Here is a 19,674-nt window from a genome sequence, read left to right as displayed (position 1 = left end):
GGGACAGCTGTCCTTTCGTGGTTGCCAGGATTTTATCTGAACTTGAGTTCTGCTCACCTGCTGCACAACAGCAGGTCGTGGGGAAGGAAAGTACAGCCTTTATTTGCAGAGCATCAAGGAAAACAGGGAGCTCAGGCTCAAAAGACCCTAACTCTGCATCTTTCAAGAAGGGGTTTCTAAAGGCAGCATTTGGGGTGAGGGCTGCAAGGTGGAAGACTTCCTTTGGATTGGTTGGGTGAAGTAACTGGTTGGTGTTTCAGGAATCTTAATTATCAGTCTTCTGATTCCAGTCTGAAGTGTGTATGCTTGGAGTCAGCAGGGTCACCATCCTCCACCTGGCGGGGGTCTCAGTTTCTGCCTAAAAACTCAGAGATGTGCGTCACGTTGTTGCGTGTGTCCCCGAGGGGACCTAGGACTGTGTTTTGTCACTGAATTAATTGGTTTCTCTGCTGAACCATTTGTTTTTTCTTCTTTCTGTGTTCCCTCACTTCCCTAATTAGTAACAGGCTTGAGTCTGCTCTTTGGAATTCAGGGAAGGCCTAGGAGACTAAAGCCTTTTTCTACAGACAGAAGCAGGGGACATGGAGAAACTTCCATACCCAGGAAGGGCTCACGGGACCCTGCTCGGTTTCACTGTCTCCCCAGCATCACACAGACGTAACAGGCCTGTGCACACACAATACACATTTATTTACGTGTGAACATGTACTCACAAGCATGTGTGCAGGCACGCACACACACACACACACACACACATGCGCACAGTTGCACACACTCAGCCCTGGGGCAGGGGCTCCCCCAGACTCTCTAGAAGACCCTCCTCTTCACCACCTGGGCTGGACCAGTGACCCCAGCAGCTTCTGCATTTCTTCTGCAGGACCTCCTCCTGGTGGCTGCCACACGCCTGTGCGCACCATGTGTGTGTGTGTGTGCACGCCCCACAGGAGGATGAGCAGGTGCCTCAGACAACAGGGGAGGGAGGACCCTCAGTTGTGCAGAGGTGTCACCTCAAGTCCCCAAGCCGGCTCCATGCACACAGAAGCAGGTGGGCAAGAAAGACTTAATGTCTGCAGAAACCTGCAACACGGGCCACGTGGGGTCCTGGATGGAATTCATACTGAGTTGCTCAGATCCTGCAGCGGCTTCTCATGCACCCACAACCTCACTGAGACTTAGCCGCGCGCCTGGCACTGGGGAAAAAGGGATGACTGTAAGACGTGATTCCAGCCACACTCCAGAGGGGACATGTATGTATCTTGCAGTTTTCCTGCCAAGGCAGCACAGAACGTGTTAGAAACCAGATATGCACCCAGTCCTGAGGGCAGGGGAGAAGAAGGAGTAGATTCTGCCTGGGGATAGAGCTGCTGGCGCTTCTGGAAAAGGGTAATATTCCATCTGGGTCGAGAACAATGGACTGGCTTTTCCCGGGTCAAGAAAAGAGAGCATGTTCCTGGTTGAGGGAACTACCCTGAAGTATAAAACTGCACAGCTGTTTCCAGGAGGTGAAAAGTCTAGCCTCTCCTGGAACCTAGGTGAGCAAGGGTCAAATTCCTCAGGGCCCAGTTAAGGAGAAAAAAATTCCCAGAGCGTCACAGACCAGGCTGAGGAGTTTGGACTTTTATCTTGCGGGGAACCGAGAGCCACAGATGGGACTGGATAACAGCGGGGTCACTGGGGTGAGCGCATTACTGAAAGCCGTAACTTGCGGGGTAAGAATCTGGAATCCTGGCGCGGGGCTGTGATCCACACCCACACGGCTGAGTCAGGGCCATCCCCCCCGGCTCCACCCTCGTCCAGAAATCAGATAAGGCGCACAGGCTGGCTTATCCTTTGGGGAGTGTGGCCCAGTGAGACTGGACAGGCCGGTCCACGGGAAGGTTTCTTCCACACTGCCCGTCGCGGCCCCCCAGGAGCACTCGGGGTGGGGCTTTGCTGAGCCGAAAACCCTGCTGCCTGTGGGCCCTGGCCCCTGAGAGCTGAACTGCCCCCATTGCCCCTGCCACACAGAAGTTGCTTCAGCAGCCCCGGGTCCTTATAGAGCGCTGGGCCAGCATTTTCAGGAATTGTGTGTGGGAGCTGATTGCTAAACACAGTCATTATTAAAAACTGAGTGTTAGAAACCAGATATGCACCCAGTCTTGAGGGCGGGGGAGAGGGAGGAATAGATTCCAGCCGGGGATGGAGCTGCTTGGGTTTCTTGAAAAGGGTCGTAGTCCATCTGGGTTGAGGAGAATGGACCAGCTAACAATTTCAATCAGAAGTGGTAAATCCTCCAAGGCCACTGCTTCCTAAATTGTTTTCTGCACTGTTAGCTCTGTTCTTGCTGAGGCCGCTTTGTCACTGGACTGTACGGTGGACGTCCAGTTTAATGGCGAGCACTGTACTTCTCTCCAGACCCCTCGTGCGGTGACACCACGTTGGTAGCTTGGAATCAGCCAAAGTGGAGACATCTGCACCACAGAAATTGGTTAATCGATGTATCAGCGCTCCTCCCGCAGGGAGCTGGTTGTCAAACACCTGCCAGCCCGCCGCCACTAGTGCCCACCGCTGCTTCGCTGGCCCCCCATGGAAGCACACCCCCTTCCCAGGCCTGTTCTGTCCTTTCCGAGTGGCCACAGCAGCGCAGTGGGTCTTGTCAGGTTACAGTCTTGTCAGATGGGGTTCAGGAAGGTGTGGGGACCTTACCAGGACTTCTGAGGATTTCCTTAGTCCTGTTATGGGAGGTGTCTCCGTGTGCTGCCCACGCCCCACCCAGAGCCTCACACCGTGAACAGGCTCCCACGATGTCTGGCGGTGTGACTGGACAGAGGTGCTGGCTTGATCCCCAGGGCAGGGCCTGGCCTATGTCAAACCAACAAATGCCAAGCAGCCTCCTGTTTCAGGTCATAGGCTGGGCATCTCCCTTAGGTGTCCTGTTCCTGAGCCATTGTATAGCCAGCTTCCCTCTCTGAAAACTCATTTATGACAATAAGAACGTACCAAGTGGATGGCTGGAGGAAGCAACATGCCTTCTTTACCATTCAACAGTATTAAAAGGCCACCCAATCTATGTGTCACCGAGGCTTATTTTGCCACAGATTTTAATTATCTCATCATGACCCTGGAGTTGAGAGATTTATAAAAAAATTTTTAAAAAAGAAAAAGAAACCAAAGGGAACACTGGAATTAACCTTTGGTTTGGCTTGAAGCTCAACATTCAGAAAACAAAGATCATGGCATCTGGTCCCATCACTTCATGGGAAATAGATGGGGAAACAGTGGAAACAGTGTCAGACTTTATTTTGGGGGGCTCTAAAATCACTGCAGATGCTGATTGTGGCCAGGAAATTAAAAGACACTTACTCCTTGGAAAGAAAGTTATGACCAACCTAGATAGCATATTAAAAAGCAGAGACATTACTTTGCCAACCAAGGTCCATCTAGTCAAGGCTATGGTTTTTCCCGTGGCCATGTATGGATGTGAGAGTTGGACTGTGAAGAAAGTTGATCGCCGAAGAATTGATGCTTTTGAACTGTGGTGCTGGAGAAGACTCTTGAGAGTCCCTTGGACTGCAAGGAGATCCAACCAGTCCATTCTAAAGGAGATCAATTCTGGGTGTTCATTGGAAGGACTGATGCTAAAGCTGAAACTCCAATACTTTGGCCACCTCATGCGACGAGTTGACTCACTGGAAAAGAGTCTGATGCTGGGCGGGATTGGGGGCAGGAGGAGACGGGGACGACAGAGAATGAGATGGCTGGATGGCATCACCAACTCGATGGACATGAGTTTGAGTGAACTCCGGGAGCTGGTGATGGACAGGGAGGCCTGGCGTGCTGTGATTCATGGGGTTGCAAAGAGTCGGACACAACCTTTGCATGACTGAGCGACTGAACTGAGCTGAACTGAACTGAAATTAGGACTTTATTAAAATTAAGTGTCTATTCATTGGTAGATGAAGACAGCGGTAGAATAAAAAGGCAACTCCCTGACCTAGAGAAGCAATCTGTGATACACAAAACTGACAAAGGGCTCATATCCAGAATCTACAAAGAACCACACTCAGCAGCCATTTAAAAGTTGGCGGAAGACTTAGGCCTTCCAGGAAAGGATATGCAAAGAACCCCATCAGCCTATGGCAAGGTATGCAATATGGAGCTTAAAAGCCACCGTGAAGGATCACTGCTCACCCACAAGGTTGGGTCGACCTTTGAAAACAGAGCAGCCAGTGTCAGAGGCACAGCCACCGTGTCAACTGGCGCAACCTCTCTGCAAGCAGTTTGGCAGCATCTGCTCGGAGAAGGCAATGGCAAGCCACTCCAGTACTCTTGCCTAGAAAATCCCATGGATGGAGGAACCTGGTAGGCTGCAGTCCGTGGGGTCGCTAAGGGTCGGACACGACTGGGCGACTTCACTTTTCACTTTCACACATTGGAGAAGGAAATGGCAACCCACTCCAGTGTTCTTGCCTGGAGAATCCCAGGGACGGGGGAGCCTGGTGGGCTTCCGTCTATGGGGTCACACAGAGTCGGACACGACTGAAGTGACTTAGCAGCAGCAGCAGCAGCTCAAGCTGCACATATGCCTACCTTATGGCCCCGAGTTCCCAGCAACGAGTGGATTCACGCACCCAAGGACTCATACTGGATGTCATTAACACTTTATTCATCACAGCCACAAACTGGAAACAGCACAAACGGCCATCAGCTGTGATGCGCGCACATTCACAGCTCAGAATACTAGACGGCAATGATAAAGGACGTTGTCCACTGCGCGCTAGAATGTGAGTGAGCCCCACGAAGGAAGCCAGGCAGCACAGAGCACATATTGCAAAAGTTCAGCTTTGTAAAGGTCAAAGCAGCTGAAATGGACCCATGGGATAGAAACCGGGGGGGGCGGTGTGTGAATTCCTCGGGTGAGGAGGGCAAGGGGTTAAAAAACAACAAAAACCCGCTGTCTAGAATATGAAGCCTGAAAGTTAAAATTGTCTCCCTGTTGCTTTGAGAATTTGTCCTGCTTTGGTTTTTGGAGGTAGGAAGGTTGAGGACAGGTAATAGGTCTAAGGAGCCCCTGCCTTCCTCACAACACTTTCTCTTCTGCCACCAGCCAGGGGCAAGTCTAACCAGAGACTGAGGCGCAGTGGTGATTTCCTTTTGGCATCACATAAGATTTCCACTGGCAACTCTGCTTTTTGTCTCTTTAATTTTACTTATCAAATATTTTCTTAGCTGTTACTATATACCAAGTGGACTGTTCAAAGTATGTAATTATTATTTAGTGTGTTACCCATTCATTTATTCAGCCTATAATAATGGCTTCTTTACTGAGCATTTAGTATGTGCCAGATAGTAAGCTAAACTGTTAATTCTCACACGAGCCCATGGAAAAGGGAATATATTTGTTCGTACTATAGATAAGGAAACAGAGGCTCAGAGAGGTTAAATGCCTAGTTCAAGGTCACGGCCAAGTCAGTGGCTTTGAATCAGAACTGCGATTCAAAGCCAGATCGTGCATTATTCCAAAGCACCCGACTTGGTTGTTGCTAGGGCCCTCCTTAAACCCAATCACCTTGAGAGACATAGAAACAGGAGGCTTCTTAGGTCCTGACCTGAGGATAGTGAATCGGAATCTCTGGCCCCAGGGGTAGAATATCCCACACCAGTTGGTGGAAACCTGGTCCAGCCCCATCTCTCCCTACCGAGCCATACTCCCGGCCCTGCACATAGTAGGCACACACAACCTGTCTGTAGGTGGAAGCAGATGGCTGCGTGGGTCACTCTCAGTCCTCTGGGGAGGTGGGGGAGCCCCTCACTTTTTCCTGGCCTCTGAACAAATGTAAGCCCCCTCCTCTGGGAAGCCCTCCTTGACCACCCCAGCCTATCCCCCGTAACTGCTGACCCCTTTGCTTTCCCTTAGTTGCTCTCCTTGTGTCTCTGTCTTAAATATGGAGTAAGATAAACCATATGGAGTTATCCTTGCTGGGGGTAAAAACTGGTTGAAAATGGGCTCTTTCGTCCAGTCCATTGAAGCAATTCCCTTTCAGTTCAGTTCAGTTCAGTCGCTCAGTCGTGTCCGACTCTCCGCGACCCCATGAATCACAGCACGCCAGGCCTCCCTGTCCATCACCAATTCCCTTTAGAGTGTCAACTCCAGGAGGGCTGGGGGATATCTGCGTCGTTCACAGCCCCATCCGCAGACAAAGTGTGGCACACAGGTGGCCACAGTGTAAGTGACCCCTCCCCGAAGCTCGCAGCCGACACACCAGCCCCCACGTGGAACCGGAGGGGCGGGGGGCGCAATCTCGGGCGCCCGCCCGGCCGCGGCGGCGGGGTGGGGCTCGCCGTCACCCATTTACTAGCCTCGCCCCTCCGACGGGCGCGCCGTTAATGAGATTAGCAATTAAAAAACGGCCGAGAGGCCGCGGCAGAGGCGCGGGGCCATCCCCTGGCCGAGGCGGGCGATACGGCGCTCCTGGCGGCTGCGCACCGACGGCGCAGCGCGCCGAGCCCGGGAGCCATGGAGCAAACGAGGCCGCTGTGGGCCACCCCGCTGCAGTTCGTGTTCGCCTGCATCTCGTACGCCGTGGGCCTGGGCAACGTGTGGCGCTTCCCCTACCTGTGCCAGATGTACGGCGGAGGTGAGTGCCGGCGCCCGGGCTGCGCCCACCCCGACGGGCCGGCGCGCGCCCCTTCCGAGCCGGGCCCGGGGCGCGCTGGGCTTCGTCCCCTACTGCGTGCCAGGAAACTGAGGCTCAGAGAGCGAAGCGATTTGCCCAGAATCACGGAGCCCGGAATTGGTCTAGGACATCCCAGTCCACAGCTGGAGGCCTTTTCCAGAGCGCCCTCCCGAGCCCTCTGGGGGGGGCCAAGCGCCCCCCAGCACCCCCTGTCACCCCGGTCGGTCAGGCTGCCGCTCTAGGAGCAGTAGGAGCCGTCAGGGACACTCCTGTCCTCCCTCCGGAGGAGAAGTGGCGATGATCTGACTGCTAGTGTGTAAACTTTACGTTTAAGTGTAAAAAGTGAGCAGGAAATTGTGTTGTTCAACAGAAACTCGTTATACGACTTTCAGATCGGAAGCATATTCCTGGCAGCATGACTTGAAACTCAGGATAAAATGAGTTGTTGTTTTTTTAACTTTTTAATCACAAGATTGATTTGGGTTTGGAACCACAGTAGGCAGGAAGGCTAAATTTTCCTCACATCACAGGGTATCCCAATGCTTTCGCTAGACAGCAGCACACCCACACAGCATTCCCCTGCCTTGCAGGGAGCTGGAAACACCTTCTAGGACCTGCCAAGGAGCCTCGGAGACAGCCAAGTGCGTTTTGGGGAGGCAAGGTGTCAATAGGGATTGAAGTCTCAGCATTAAAAAAGTTTTTGAATTATTCCATTTCTAGAATTTTACCTAAGTAAAATAATTCTGAGAGAAGGCAGACACCAGGATGGGCTCCATCTTTAAATAAGAGCAAGAGGTTGGAAATTTCCTAAGCCCTCAGTTAAAGGGGATTGCTTCCATGAATTATGGGACATGCACACCACGCATGGTGCTCTTGGAAGTCATTAAGATGATGTTTTCAAAAAAAGCATTTGAGTGTTTTTTCGCGTCATACTTTAAACAGAGGGAGGGAAGTCAGATTTGAATCTGTATAAAATGGGTGCTCTTAATTATGTTTGAAACAATGCAGAGAAAAGGGAATGAGCAAAAGCATACCCAAGAGAATAAAACAATAGATATCTCTGGGTGGCTTTTGCTGGCCGTGTACTGTGTGCCTGTGTGGCGTCTTCTGTAATCAGCATGAGCTGTTTTTTTCATAATAAAGGACAATGAAAGATGTTAGGTCAAATTATTCACCAAATCTAAGCCATTTAAGAAGACTGAGTCTAGAACACTGCTCCATCGCTCTCATGCCCAACGCCCAGCTCAAAGAAAGAAAAGAAACCTGACAAAAGTTTGTCCAGGCTTTTAAAAACACTGCATTCTTAATCCTCTGACCCCTTTTTAAATTTGAAAGGCATATATATCATAATTATGTGACGTGCATGTGTTCTCATATGCTGTAACAACTTGATAATTGACTTTTGAAAGAACTGTCAGGATGAGATTCCCACATCATTCTGTGTTCAGCACACCTACCCACAATACCTTTATCCTGGCTACACGTTTCCCAAACATCAGGCCAGGCGAGCTGTACTGTCACAGGGCTGTTTAATCCCTTGTTTCTAACAACACCATCCCCTGAATAGTCTGCAGGTAGACACCAGTAGAGTAGTAGTTCTGAGGTAGAATATAATTGACCCTGGAACAACATGGGGGTGAAGGGCACCCATCCTCCGTGCTGTGGAAAATCCCCATGTAACTTACAGCTGGCTCCTTGTATCCATATTTCCTCTAGATCCACTGTTCAGCCAAATGGGGATTATATAGTATTATTGGATTTACTATTGAAAGAAGTGTGCATGTAAGTGGGTTCATGCTGTTAAATCAGGATTGTTTAAGGGTGAACAGTATATATAAGTTGCTGGGCAGATGGTAAGACCTTCAAGACCCAGGAAAAGAAGGAAGAAATCTTGTACCTGGTACACAGTCCACTTAAGCTGATAGGTGCAAAGGAAGATGGATGGATGATGGCTGACCAGAGAATGGACACTGGAGAGAGGACAGACTGGGGGTGGGGGGAGTGGACGGATGAATGGATGGATCTAGGGTGGGAGAGTGGACGGATGAATGGATGGATCTAGGGTGGGGGAGTGGACGGATGAATGGATGGATGTAGGGTGGGGGAGTGGACGGATGAATGGATGGATGTAGGGTGGGTTAGTGGATCAATGAATGGATGGATCTAGGGTGGGTTAGGTGATGGATGAATGGATGGATCTAGGGTGGGGGAGTGGATGGCTGAATGGATGGATTGGGGGTGGGGGAGTGGACGGATGAATGGATGGATCTAGGGTGGGGAGTGGACGGATGAATGGACGGATTGGGAGTGGGGGAGTGGACGGATGAATGGATGGATCTAGGGTGGGGAGTGGACGGATGAATGGATGGATCTAGGGTGGGTTAGTGGATCAATGAATGGATGGATCTAGGGTGGACAAATGTAGCTTCGGGGGGTGGCATCCTCTCAGTCATGTGTCTGCAGATCAAGGACCAAAGAGTTGATCCTGTCTCACTGAGCATTTGACCACCCAGTACCTAGCCCTGTTCTCACCTCATCTTCCAGCACGCCCTCCAATTATCCTGAACAGCTCTTCGTTTACTGAACACTCACTCTGCCTGCACACTTTGCTCAAGCTACTTGTCCACCTGGACGTTAGCCTGGGGCACTCCCAGCACCTGGTCTGAAGGACTATACTTTGTTCTAGAGTTTCTACCCCGTCTCTGTGAAGTGGCGGGGTCAAAGGAGACACCCAGTGAATGCCTGTTGAATGAAGAAGGGAGGTCTGTTAGGAAAAGCTGCAGTTTGTGAGGCAGGGGAGCTGGGGGTTTTCCGAGCCTCACTGCGCAGTGACGCCACCTACAGTCAGTGGTGTGCGTTTACACTCCCATCCTGTGCCTGACCGGTAACCAGCCACATGGTGAAAGGCTCTAGCAGGGTGTCTAACTCCCCTCCGCATAGAGCCCTGGCTTCCACCACCCCTACCCCCACCCTCCAGCCAACAAAGAGCTTGTTTATAAACCACAGAGCCAGGCCATGTCCAAACACTCCCCAGAATAAAAAGGATTAGGGTCCCGCTCCTCTCCGGCAGGCTCTGCCCGTGACCAGGGAGGCTGGTTTCCTGCCTGCTCTGCGGGCCGGGCGGCACGAGGAATGTTAATTCTGAAGATTACAGGCCAGGTGCTTACAGCGCCCCGGCCCTAGAACACAGGAAGGGCAGCTGGAGGAACTGCTCGAAGTCTGTGCTTGGCGAGGTCAGCAGGCCTTGGTGGCTATGCCAAGGTCTAAGGCCGTGGTGTTCAGGAAGAAATCAGGGTACAAACATGTTGCATCCTAACATGTGGAAAATGAGTGCACCCATGGTTGACTTTTATATAAATTTTCTCTTCCTCAATGGCTCAGCGGGTAAAGAATCTGCCTGCAGTTCAGGAGACGCAGGATGCACGGGCTCAATCCCTGGGTGGGAAAGATCCCCTGGAGGAGGGCATGGCAGTCCACTGCAGTATTCTTGCCTGGAGAATCCCATGGAAAGAGGAGCCTGGCGGGCTACAGTCCATGGGGTCGCAAAGAGTTGGACACGACTGAGCACGTGCTCAAATCATGGAGGAATAGCACGTTATGTGGCTAATGGAAAGGTGGATTATTTTTTTCCCCTAAATTTTCTTATATGATATTTAACCTTTACGGGGCGGGGGGCAGTTAGGGGACACCTGACTCGGCAGTAGGATGATGGGACTTTTCCTCAAAGCCCTTCCTGCTCCTCCCTGGTACTTAGATCTTTGCATCTCATATTTGCCCACCAAAGCTTCTTGATGAACTACTGGCCCCACCCCTAGAAATTCTGATATGGAGACCTGGGGGAGAGGGCAAACTGCATTTCTGACAAGCTGCTAGGAGATACCGATGGATGCTGCTGGTCCGTGGACCAAACTCTAGAGGAATCCCACCAACCAGGCCACTAGCGGCTGGGAGCCAGGCACTGGGGCTCCATTCATGTAGTGCTGGCTTTGGAAGGAGGAGCATGACTTAATTTATAGTGTTTGCTGGTGTGTGATGTGAATACTCACACGATGGCCGGGTTCAGACGACAAGTGTGGTGTCCAGTGTAGTGTGGGGTTTGAGGAGATGTGCAGCCCTCGACAGCTGGTGTGAGCGGGTCCCAGCACGCCTGGAGCCACAGCCCTCTGGGCAGCACCCAGCCTGGGACTGAGCCACACTGGGTCAGTCCACGGATGGACAGGCGGACAGCACGACCACTGCTCCCTTGTACTGTGTGTGTGTGTGTGTGCGTGTGTGTGTGTGCGCGCGCGTGTGTGTGTGTGTGTGTGTGCTCAGTCTCTGGCTCTTGGTGTTTCTGCAGTGCTCCTGGATGGAACAGAATCCTGAGTTTCAGAGGCTGTAAAGTGTCAAGCGCAATTTGGCAAGTAAGCTTGAGATGCTGGGTCCCAGGCATCAGGAAATGTGGCCGGGCGGTCCCTTGAGAGAACACGTCTGTAGCTCATCCTGGGGGTTCTGGGTTCAGTTCCAGTAACAACCAAGCTCTTGGGCTCCTAACACGTGCTGGGCACCTGGAGGGTGAACACAGGGGACTGCACAGAGATGCCAGCAGAGTTAGCTTGGGGTTAGGCTGGGCCCAAAATAGGGAAGAACCTTTGTATTCTAGCACAAGTTAATCACTAAAGCGATATTGCCTTAAGCTTGAATTATACATAATGAACCATCTCTGGGAACCCTGGCTCCCAGGGTAAGAAGCATCAAGCTATAATAGCTTTGTTTAGCTCACAGGAAGGACTGTCCAGGTGGCTCAGTGGTAAAAAAAATTCACTTGCCGATGCAGGAGACCCAGGAGACATGGGTTCGATCCCTGGATCAGGAAGATCCCCTGGAGGAGGAAATGGCAACCCACTCCAGTAGTCCTGCCTGGAGCATCCCCTGGACAGAGGAGCCTGGCAACCTATGGATCCTTGGAGTCGCAAAGAGTCGGACACGACCTTGCAACTGAGCACTCACAGCTCAGAAACATCCTGATCAGGCCCACAAGTGAATTGGCTGTGTTGTTCTTCCCCCCACCAGGCTGACTGGAAGCAGGAAATGCCTGGCTTTATGCCCTCCCCCTTACTATGAAAGAGTCTGATTTCTTACTCTGGGTTTTGAGTCTGCCATCTTCTCAGCCCGCTAGCTTTCCAACTCAAGTCGCTATTCCTTGCCCCTTTAAACTCATGTTTCCATTAATTGTCCTGTCATGCAGTCAGCAGTACAAAGTTGGAGTGGGTAACAGATTTTGCACTGGGGAATGTGTGAGTAGGGCCCGAGGACCGCCTGGCCTGTGCGCTGGGGCTTCAGAATTCTCCAAAGCAGCACTGGCTTCTCCGGTGCTTGGCATTTGGAGCTGGGAATTGATGTTTGGGATCCGATGGACTTCATATAGTAAGGTAAGTCACTCTGGTGTGTACAGTTGGAAACTTTGGGTGTGGGGCTTTTTCTTCAGAATAAGGCAAGTTGTTAGGTATTTGAGTGGGCTTCCCTGGTGGAGAGAGGAAAGAGTTGGGCTTTTACCTTGTTCGTTTGCTTCTTTGTTTTCTGTTCTCTGTTTTTTAAAAATTTGTACAGATTTATTTTTGGCTGCACTGCATCTTCGTTGCTGGGCTCAGGCTTTCGCTGCGAGCGTGGGCTCTAGGGCGCGTGGGCTCAGTTGCCCCGCGGCATGTGGGATCTTCTTGGACCAGGGATGGAACCCATGCCTCCTGCATTGGCAGGCGGGTTCTTTACCCCGGGACCACTTGCTTCCTCGAATGTTAGCATTTGGATGGGCCATCTATACTTTGTCTTGAATTTCGGTCTTTAAAAATGGGATGTTTTTCAACTATCCCTAAAGAAAGCCTTCTGAGGCATGTTTTGGATGAGTGATCTGATTACAGCTGTGAGCTGTGAGCTGTGAGTGGAAGGTGATGCCATTTTACTGAAGCCCTGAGTGGCCACAGTACCTGTTAGGATCTCCTCCTCAAGGGGTTCAGGCGGGGTTACCACGGGACCCTGTGCCCCAGGCACTGCCACCCTCGCTGTGTTAATGCTGTCGCTTGTGATCTCCTGTGTTGTTGACATATGTAAAACCTGGAGACCAAACTGGAGGGTTTATTTAGGATTTTCTGATTGTCTTTGGGTTTTTTTGTTTCATTTGGTTTGGTCCTGTTCCTCCACTTACAACCGAATTAATTTGATGATATTTAAAACACTTAATGATGTCACATGGAGGAGAGTAATAGAAAAGAAAAGAACAAAAAACCTTCTCTTATCCCAGGGTTCTGCTTGGTTCCTGAAATCACCAAACATTCCAGCCCAGAATTCAGCCCGGTTGTTTGATACCAAGGCAAAGGCACCCTTTTGTAGTTAGAGATAATCCATTGCTCTTTATGGTCTTAGGGTGGGCTGTTCTGTGAATAATTGGGGGAAAATGATGCAAGCGTTTGTGCTATTACATCAGAGAAAATAAGAAAAAGAAGGTTAGGAGAGTGAGGATAGGTCGCTCCAAACTGTAACTCCAGCTGAGCCCAGGACGGCCCCTCCTTCAAGGGATCAACCAGAAAACCCCGCGTGAGTGCTGGGGCACCGGGGCCCGGTCTGGTATCACCATCTAAGACCCGACAGGGCACCAGCTGGGGCCAGAAGCCATTCCTGGGACAGGGCAACTTGCCTCACCCCGTGGTCTCATGGGGGCCTCAATGCCAACCACCTGCTGGCTAGGTTTCTCGGACGTGTTTATTTGAAAGGATCGTGAGTCCTTTACAAGGAGGCTCTCCTCCACCTGAACCCGCTTGGCAGTATCACAGTTCAGCTCAGTTCAGTCGCTCAGTCGTGTCCAACTCTTTGCAACCCCATGAATCATAGCATGCCAGGCCTCCCTGTCCATCACCAACTCCCGGAGTTCACTCAAACTCATGTCCAGCGAGTCAGTGATGCCATCCAGTCATCTCATTCTCTGTTGTCCCCATCTCCTCCTGCCCCCAATCCTTCCCAGCATCAGAGTCTTTTCCAGTGAGTCAACTCGTCGCATGAGGTGGCCAAGGTATTGGAGTTTCAGTTTCAGCATCAGTCCTTCCAATGAACACCCAGGATTGATCTCCTTTAGAATGGACTGGTTGGATCTCCTTGCAGTCCAAGGGACTCTCAAGAGTCTTCTCCAGCACCACAGTTCAAAAGCATCAATTCTTCGGTGATCAGCCTTCTTCATAGTCCAGCTCTCACATCCATACATGACCACGGGAAAAACCATAGCCTTGACTAGGCGGACCTTTGTTGGCAAAGTAATGTCTCTACTTTTTAATATGCTATCTAGGTTGGTCATAACTTTCCTTCCAAGGAGTAGACGTCTTTTAATTTCCTGGCTGCAATCAGCATCTGCAGTGATTTTGGAGCCCCCAAAAATAAAGTCAGACACTGTTTCCACTGTTTCCCCATCTATTTCCCATGAAGTGATGGGACCAGATGCCGTGATCTTCGTTTTCTGAATGTTGAGCTTCAAGCCAAACTTTTCACTCTCCTCTTTCACTTTCATCAAAAGGCTTTTTAGTTCCTCTTCACTTTCTGCCATAAGGGTGGTGTCATCTGCATATCTGAGGTTATTGATATTTCTCCCGGCAATCTTGATTCCAGCTTGTGCTTCTTCCAGCCCAGCATTCCTCATGATGTACTCTGCATATAAGTTAAATAAGCAGGGTGACAATATACAACCTTGACGTATTCCTTTACCTATTTGGAACCAGTCTGTTTTTCCATGTCCAATTCTAACTGTTGCTTCCTGACCTGCATACAAGTTTCTCAAGAGGCAGGTCAGGTGGTCTGGGATTCCCATCTCTTTCAGAATGTTCCACAGTTTATTGTGATCCACACAGTCAAAGGCTTTGGCATAGTCAATGAAGCAGAAATAGATGTTTTTCTGGAACTCTCTGGCAGTATCACAGCTGAACCAAATTGGGCCTCAATGAGGGAGGCCCGCTCTTATTCAAACATTGCTTATCAGTACATCCTAGCCGGGCTTTGAAAAGCGGGCCCAAAGCAAGAGTCTGAACAAACTTCAATTCAGCAAAAACCATATGAAGACCCTTCTAAATTTTTGGAAAAGATTTATCAGGCCCACAGACATTACACTAATACAGATCCTGAGGCCCCTGAAAATATAAGAACGGTAAACTTGACCTTTTTTTGGTGGGGGTTAGGGAATACCTTACAGCAGGAGAAAGTTGCAAAAATTAGTGCGTTTGGAATGAACCCTTCTCAGCTGGTAGATGTTTCTTCCTAAAAGGGTTCAGCAGGGAACAACAACAGAAGGAAGAAAAGGCAAAATGAAATGCCACTTTTTTGGAAGTGGCACTGGATTCCGTCAAAGGTGAGCAACTCAAAGAGAGTTTAAAACCCTGGGCACTATACTAACCTCTCCACGAGTTTGCCTCCAGCAGGTCTGCCTGTCCGATGAAGTAGATGGTCACTTCATTGTAACTGGAGACATGTCAACCTGTTTACTTTTGTCCAAGTAAAAAGTCACAGCTAGCACAACTTTCCTCACGCCTCTGTCGGTGGCTGGGCACTTCCCTACCGGTCTCATCAGGCCTGGCTCACACGGCTACATTTGCTGGTGGGTCAGCTGGGCTGGAAGGCCCCCCACGTGTTGGCAGTTGGTGTCGCATTGGCTGGACCCCTTGGCTCTCCTCCGTGTGGCCCCTCATCCTCAGGTGGCCTGTGCATGGTGGCCTCAGGGCTGGGCTCCAAAAGGATGAGGCTGGAGCTGGAAGGCATCTTGAGGTCTGGGATCCGCAACCATCACGGTGCCCCTTCCCCACATTCTAGTGGGCAAAGTCAGTCCCAGGGCCCGCCCAGACGCACGGGCAGAAATAGACTCCACGTCTCCGCAGGAGCGGCCAACAAAGCGCGAGTGGCGGGGTTAGTCACCCACACTTCTGCCCCATTGACATGCAGGGCAGCAGGCTCACCAGTCTCAGGCCGCTGTTAGCTTCTCTCTGATGCCAGGCTCTCCTCATACAGAGCCTGGGTCAGAATTCTTATATAAAAGGAGCTTGAGGAACAGTCCAGTTGGAAGAGGGTTTGGTGAGTAGACTTGTTCTCAAACTGATCACAAAACAAAATTCTTTTATTGAGATTCTTTTGCATGCAGAAAAATTCACATTTATTGGTGTACAGTTATATGAATTTTGACCAGTGCAGGCAGCTGTGTTATCAGAACCACAACCATGCCCCATGGAGTCAGCCCCTCCTCGCTCCAGCCACCCCCCGAAGCCACGGATCTTTTCCCCTATCATTTTGCCTTTCTCAGAATGTCGTATGAAAAGGTTGGCTTGAAGCTCAACATTCAGAAAACAAAGATCATGGCATCTGGTTCCATCACTTCATGGGAAATAGATGGGGAAACAGTGGAAACAGTGTCAGACTTTATTTTTGGGGGCTCCAAAACCACTGCAGATGCTGATTGCAGCCAGGAAATTAAAAGACGGTTACTCCTTGAAAGGAAAGTTAGAGAAAACTGCCAAGCTGCTTTCTAGAGTGGCTGGACCAGCTGGCATTCCCACTAGTGATGTATGGGAATTCACAAATCCTTGTCAGCACTTGGTATTGTCAGCATTTCCTGTTGTAGGCATTCTGTTAGGTGTATGCTGTCATCTCACGGAGGTTCAAATGCATTCTCCTAATGAACACCATTTATATATTTTTTTCAGTGAAATGTCTGTTCATTTTTGTCCATTTTTGAACGTGTTGTTTTCTCATTTCTGAGTTTTTATTAATATATATTCTGGATATGAAGAAACATGGATGTCTTTGTCAGATCTGTTTCCCTGATGCTTTCTCCCAGTTCGTAACTTATCTGTTTTCCAGACTTCTTTCATGAAGCACAGTTTTAAAATGAAGCCCAGTATCTTATCAACATTTATCAATCAGTTCAGTTCAGTCGCTCAGTCGTGTCCGACTCTCTGCGACCCCATGAATCGCAGCACGCCAGGCCTCCCTGTCCATCACCAACTCCCGGAGTTCACTCAAACTCATGTCCATCGAGTCGGTGATGCCATCCAGCCATCTCATTCTCTGCCGTCCCCGTCTCCTCCCACCCCCAATCCCTCCCAGCATCAGAGTCTTTTCCAGTGAGTCAACTCATCGCATGAGGTGGCCAAAGTATTGGAGTTTCAGCTTCAGCATAAGTCCTTCCAATGAACACCCAGGATTGATCTCTTTTAGAATGGACTGGTTGGATTTCCTTGCAGTCCAAGGGACTCTCAAGAGTCTTCTCCAACACCACAGTTCAAAAGCATCAATTCTTCGGCACTCAGCTTTCTTCACAGTCCAACTCTCACATCCATACATGACCACGGGAAAAACCATAGCCTTGACTAGACGGACCTTGGTTGGCAAAGTAATGTCTCTGCTTTTTAATATGCTATCTAGGCTGGTCATAACTTTCCTTCCAAGGAGCAAGCGTCTTTTAATTTCCTGGCTGCAATCAGCATCCGAAGTGATTTTGGAGCCCCCAAAAATAAAGACTGACACTGTTTCCCCATCTATTTCCCATGAAGTGATGGGACCAGATGCCATGATCTTCGTTTTCTGAATGTTGAGCTTCAAGCCAACCTTTTCACTCTCCTCTTTCACTTTCATCAAAAGGCCTTTGAGATCCTCTTCACTTTTTGCCATAAGGTTGCTGTCATCTGCATAGCTGAGGTTATTGATATTTCTCCCGGCAATCTTGATTCCAGCTTGTGCTTCTTCCAGCCCAGCGTTCCTCATGATGTACACTGCATATAAGTTAAATAAGCAGGGTGACAATATACAATCTTGACGTACTCCTTTTCCTATTTGGAACCAGTCTGTTGTTCCATGTCCAGTTCTAACTGTTGCTTCCTGACCTGCATACAGGTTTCTCAAGAGGCAGGTCAGGTGGTCTGGGATTCCCATGTCTTTCAGAATGTTCCACAGTTTATTGTGATCCACACAGTCAAAGGCCTTGGCATAGTCAATGAAGCAGAAATAGATGTTTTTCTGGAACTCTCTTGCTTTCTCCATGATCCAGCGGATGTTGGCAATTTGATCTCTGGTTCCTCTGCCTTTTCGAAAACCTGCTTGAACATCTGGGAGTTCACGGTTCACATATTGCTGAAGCCTGGCTTGGAGAATTTTGAGCATGACTTTACTAGCGTGTGAGATGAGTGCAATTGTGCGGTAGTTTGAGCATTCTTTGGCATTCCCTTTCTTTGGGATTGGAATGAAGACTGACCTTTTCCAGTCCTGTGGCCACTGCTGAATTTTCCAAATTTGCTGGCATATTGAGTGCAGCACTTTTACAGCATCATCTTTCAGGATTTGAAATAGCTCAATTGGAATTCCATCACCTCCACTAGCTTTGTTCGTAGTGATGCTCTCTAAGGCCCACTTGACTTCACATTCCAAGATGTCTGGTTCCAGGTGAGTGATCACGCCATCGTGATTATCTTCATCGTGAAGATCTTTTTTGTACAGTTCTTCTGTGTATTCTTGCCACTGTTCTTAATATCTTCTGCTTCTATTAGGTCCATACCATTTCTGTCCTTTATCGAGCCCATCTTTGCATGAAATGTTCTCTTGATATCTTTAATTTTCTTGAAAAGATCTCTTGTTTTTCCTATTCTGTTGTTTTCCTCTATTTCTTTGCATTGATCGCTGAGGAAGGCTTTCTTATCTCTCCTTGCTATTCTTTGGAACTCTGCATTCAGATGCTTATATCTTTCCTTTCCTCCTTTGCTTTTCGCTTCTCTTCTTTTCACAGCTATTTGTAAGGCCTCCTCAGACAGCCATTTTGCTTTTTTGCATTTCATTTCCGTGGGCCACAGCCCTGTCTAACTCAATGAAACTAAGCCATGCCGTGTGGGGCCACCCAAGATGGAAGGGTCAAGGTGGAGAGGTCTGACGGAATGTGGTCCACTGGAGAAGGGAATGGCAAACCACTTCAGTATACCTGCCTTGAGAACCCCATGAACAGTATCAAAAGGCAAAATGATAGGATAGTGAATGAGGAATTCCCTAGGTCAGTAGGTGCCCAGTATGCTACTGGAGATCAGTGGAGAATTAACTCCAGAAAGAATGAAGGGATGGAGCCAAAGCGAAACAAATACCCAGTTGTGGATGTGACTGATGCTAGAAGCAAGGTCCGATGCTGTAAAGAGCAATATTGCATAGGAACCTGGAATGTTAGGTCCATGAGTCAAGGCAAATTGGAAGTGGTCAAACAGGAGATGGCAAGGGTGAACGTCGACATTCTAGGAATCAGTGAACTTAAATGGACTGGAATGGGTGAATTTAACTCAGATGACCATTATATCTACTACTGTGGGCAGGAATCCCTTAGAAGAAATGGAGTAGCCATCATGGTCAACAAAAGAATCCGAAATGCAGTACTTGGATGCAATCTTAAAAACGACAATATGATTTCTGTTAGTTTCCAAGGCAAACCATTCAATATTACAGTAATCCAAGTCTATGCCCCAACCAGTAACGCTGAAGAAGCCGAGGTTGAACAGTTCTATGAAGACCTACAAGACCTTTTAGAACTAACACCCAAAAAGGATGTCCTTTTCATCATAGGGGACTGGAATGCAAAAGTAGGAAGTCAAGAAACACCTGGAGTAACAGGCAAATTTGGCCTTGGAGCACGGAATGAAGCAGGGCAAAGGCTAATAGAGTTTTGCCAAGAGAACGCACTGGTCATAGCAAACACCCTCTTCCAACAACACAAGAGAAGACTCTACACATGGACATGACCAGATGGTCAACACTGAAATCAGACTGATTATATTCTTTGCAACCAAAGATGGAGAAGCTCTATACAGTTAGCAAAAACAAGACCAGGAGCTGACTGTGACTCAGATCATGAACTCCTTATTGCCAAATTCAGACTTAAATTGAAGAAAGTAGGGAAAACCACTAGACCATTCAGATATGACCTAAATCAAATCCCTTATGATTTTACATTTATCAATACTTTCTTTCAAAAAAAGCTTTTCTGGTG

The 19,674-nt window shown here is 49.2% G+C and overlaps 1 protein-coding gene across 2 annotated transcripts in view; it reads left to right on the top strand.

The window, feature by feature from the left end:
* The first annotated feature begins 6,366 nt into the window (after positions 1–6,366).
* SLC6A20 (solute carrier family 6 member 20) overlaps positions 6,367–19,674 on the top strand; it is a 49,939-nt gene continuing 36,631 nt past the window's right edge. For both annotated transcript variants that reach the window (XM_055413615.2, XM_088831818.1), the window contains exon 1: positions 6,367–6,617. In XM_055413615.2, the coding sequence (XP_055269590.1) occupies positions 6,497–6,617 (121 nt within the window). In that variant the 5' untranslated portion in view covers positions 6,367–6,496. The remainder of the gene's footprint in view (positions 6,618–19,674) is intronic.

The sequence above is a fragment of the Moschus berezovskii genome, chromosome 24 (genome assembly GCF_049115385.1).
Source record: "Moschus berezovskii isolate FMDL1 chromosome 24, NW_MosBer_1.0, whole genome shotgun sequence".
NCBI lineage: Eukaryota > Metazoa > Chordata > Mammalia > Artiodactyla > Moschidae > Moschus > Moschus berezovskii.
This window is presented reverse-complemented; position numbering and strand designations above follow the sequence as displayed.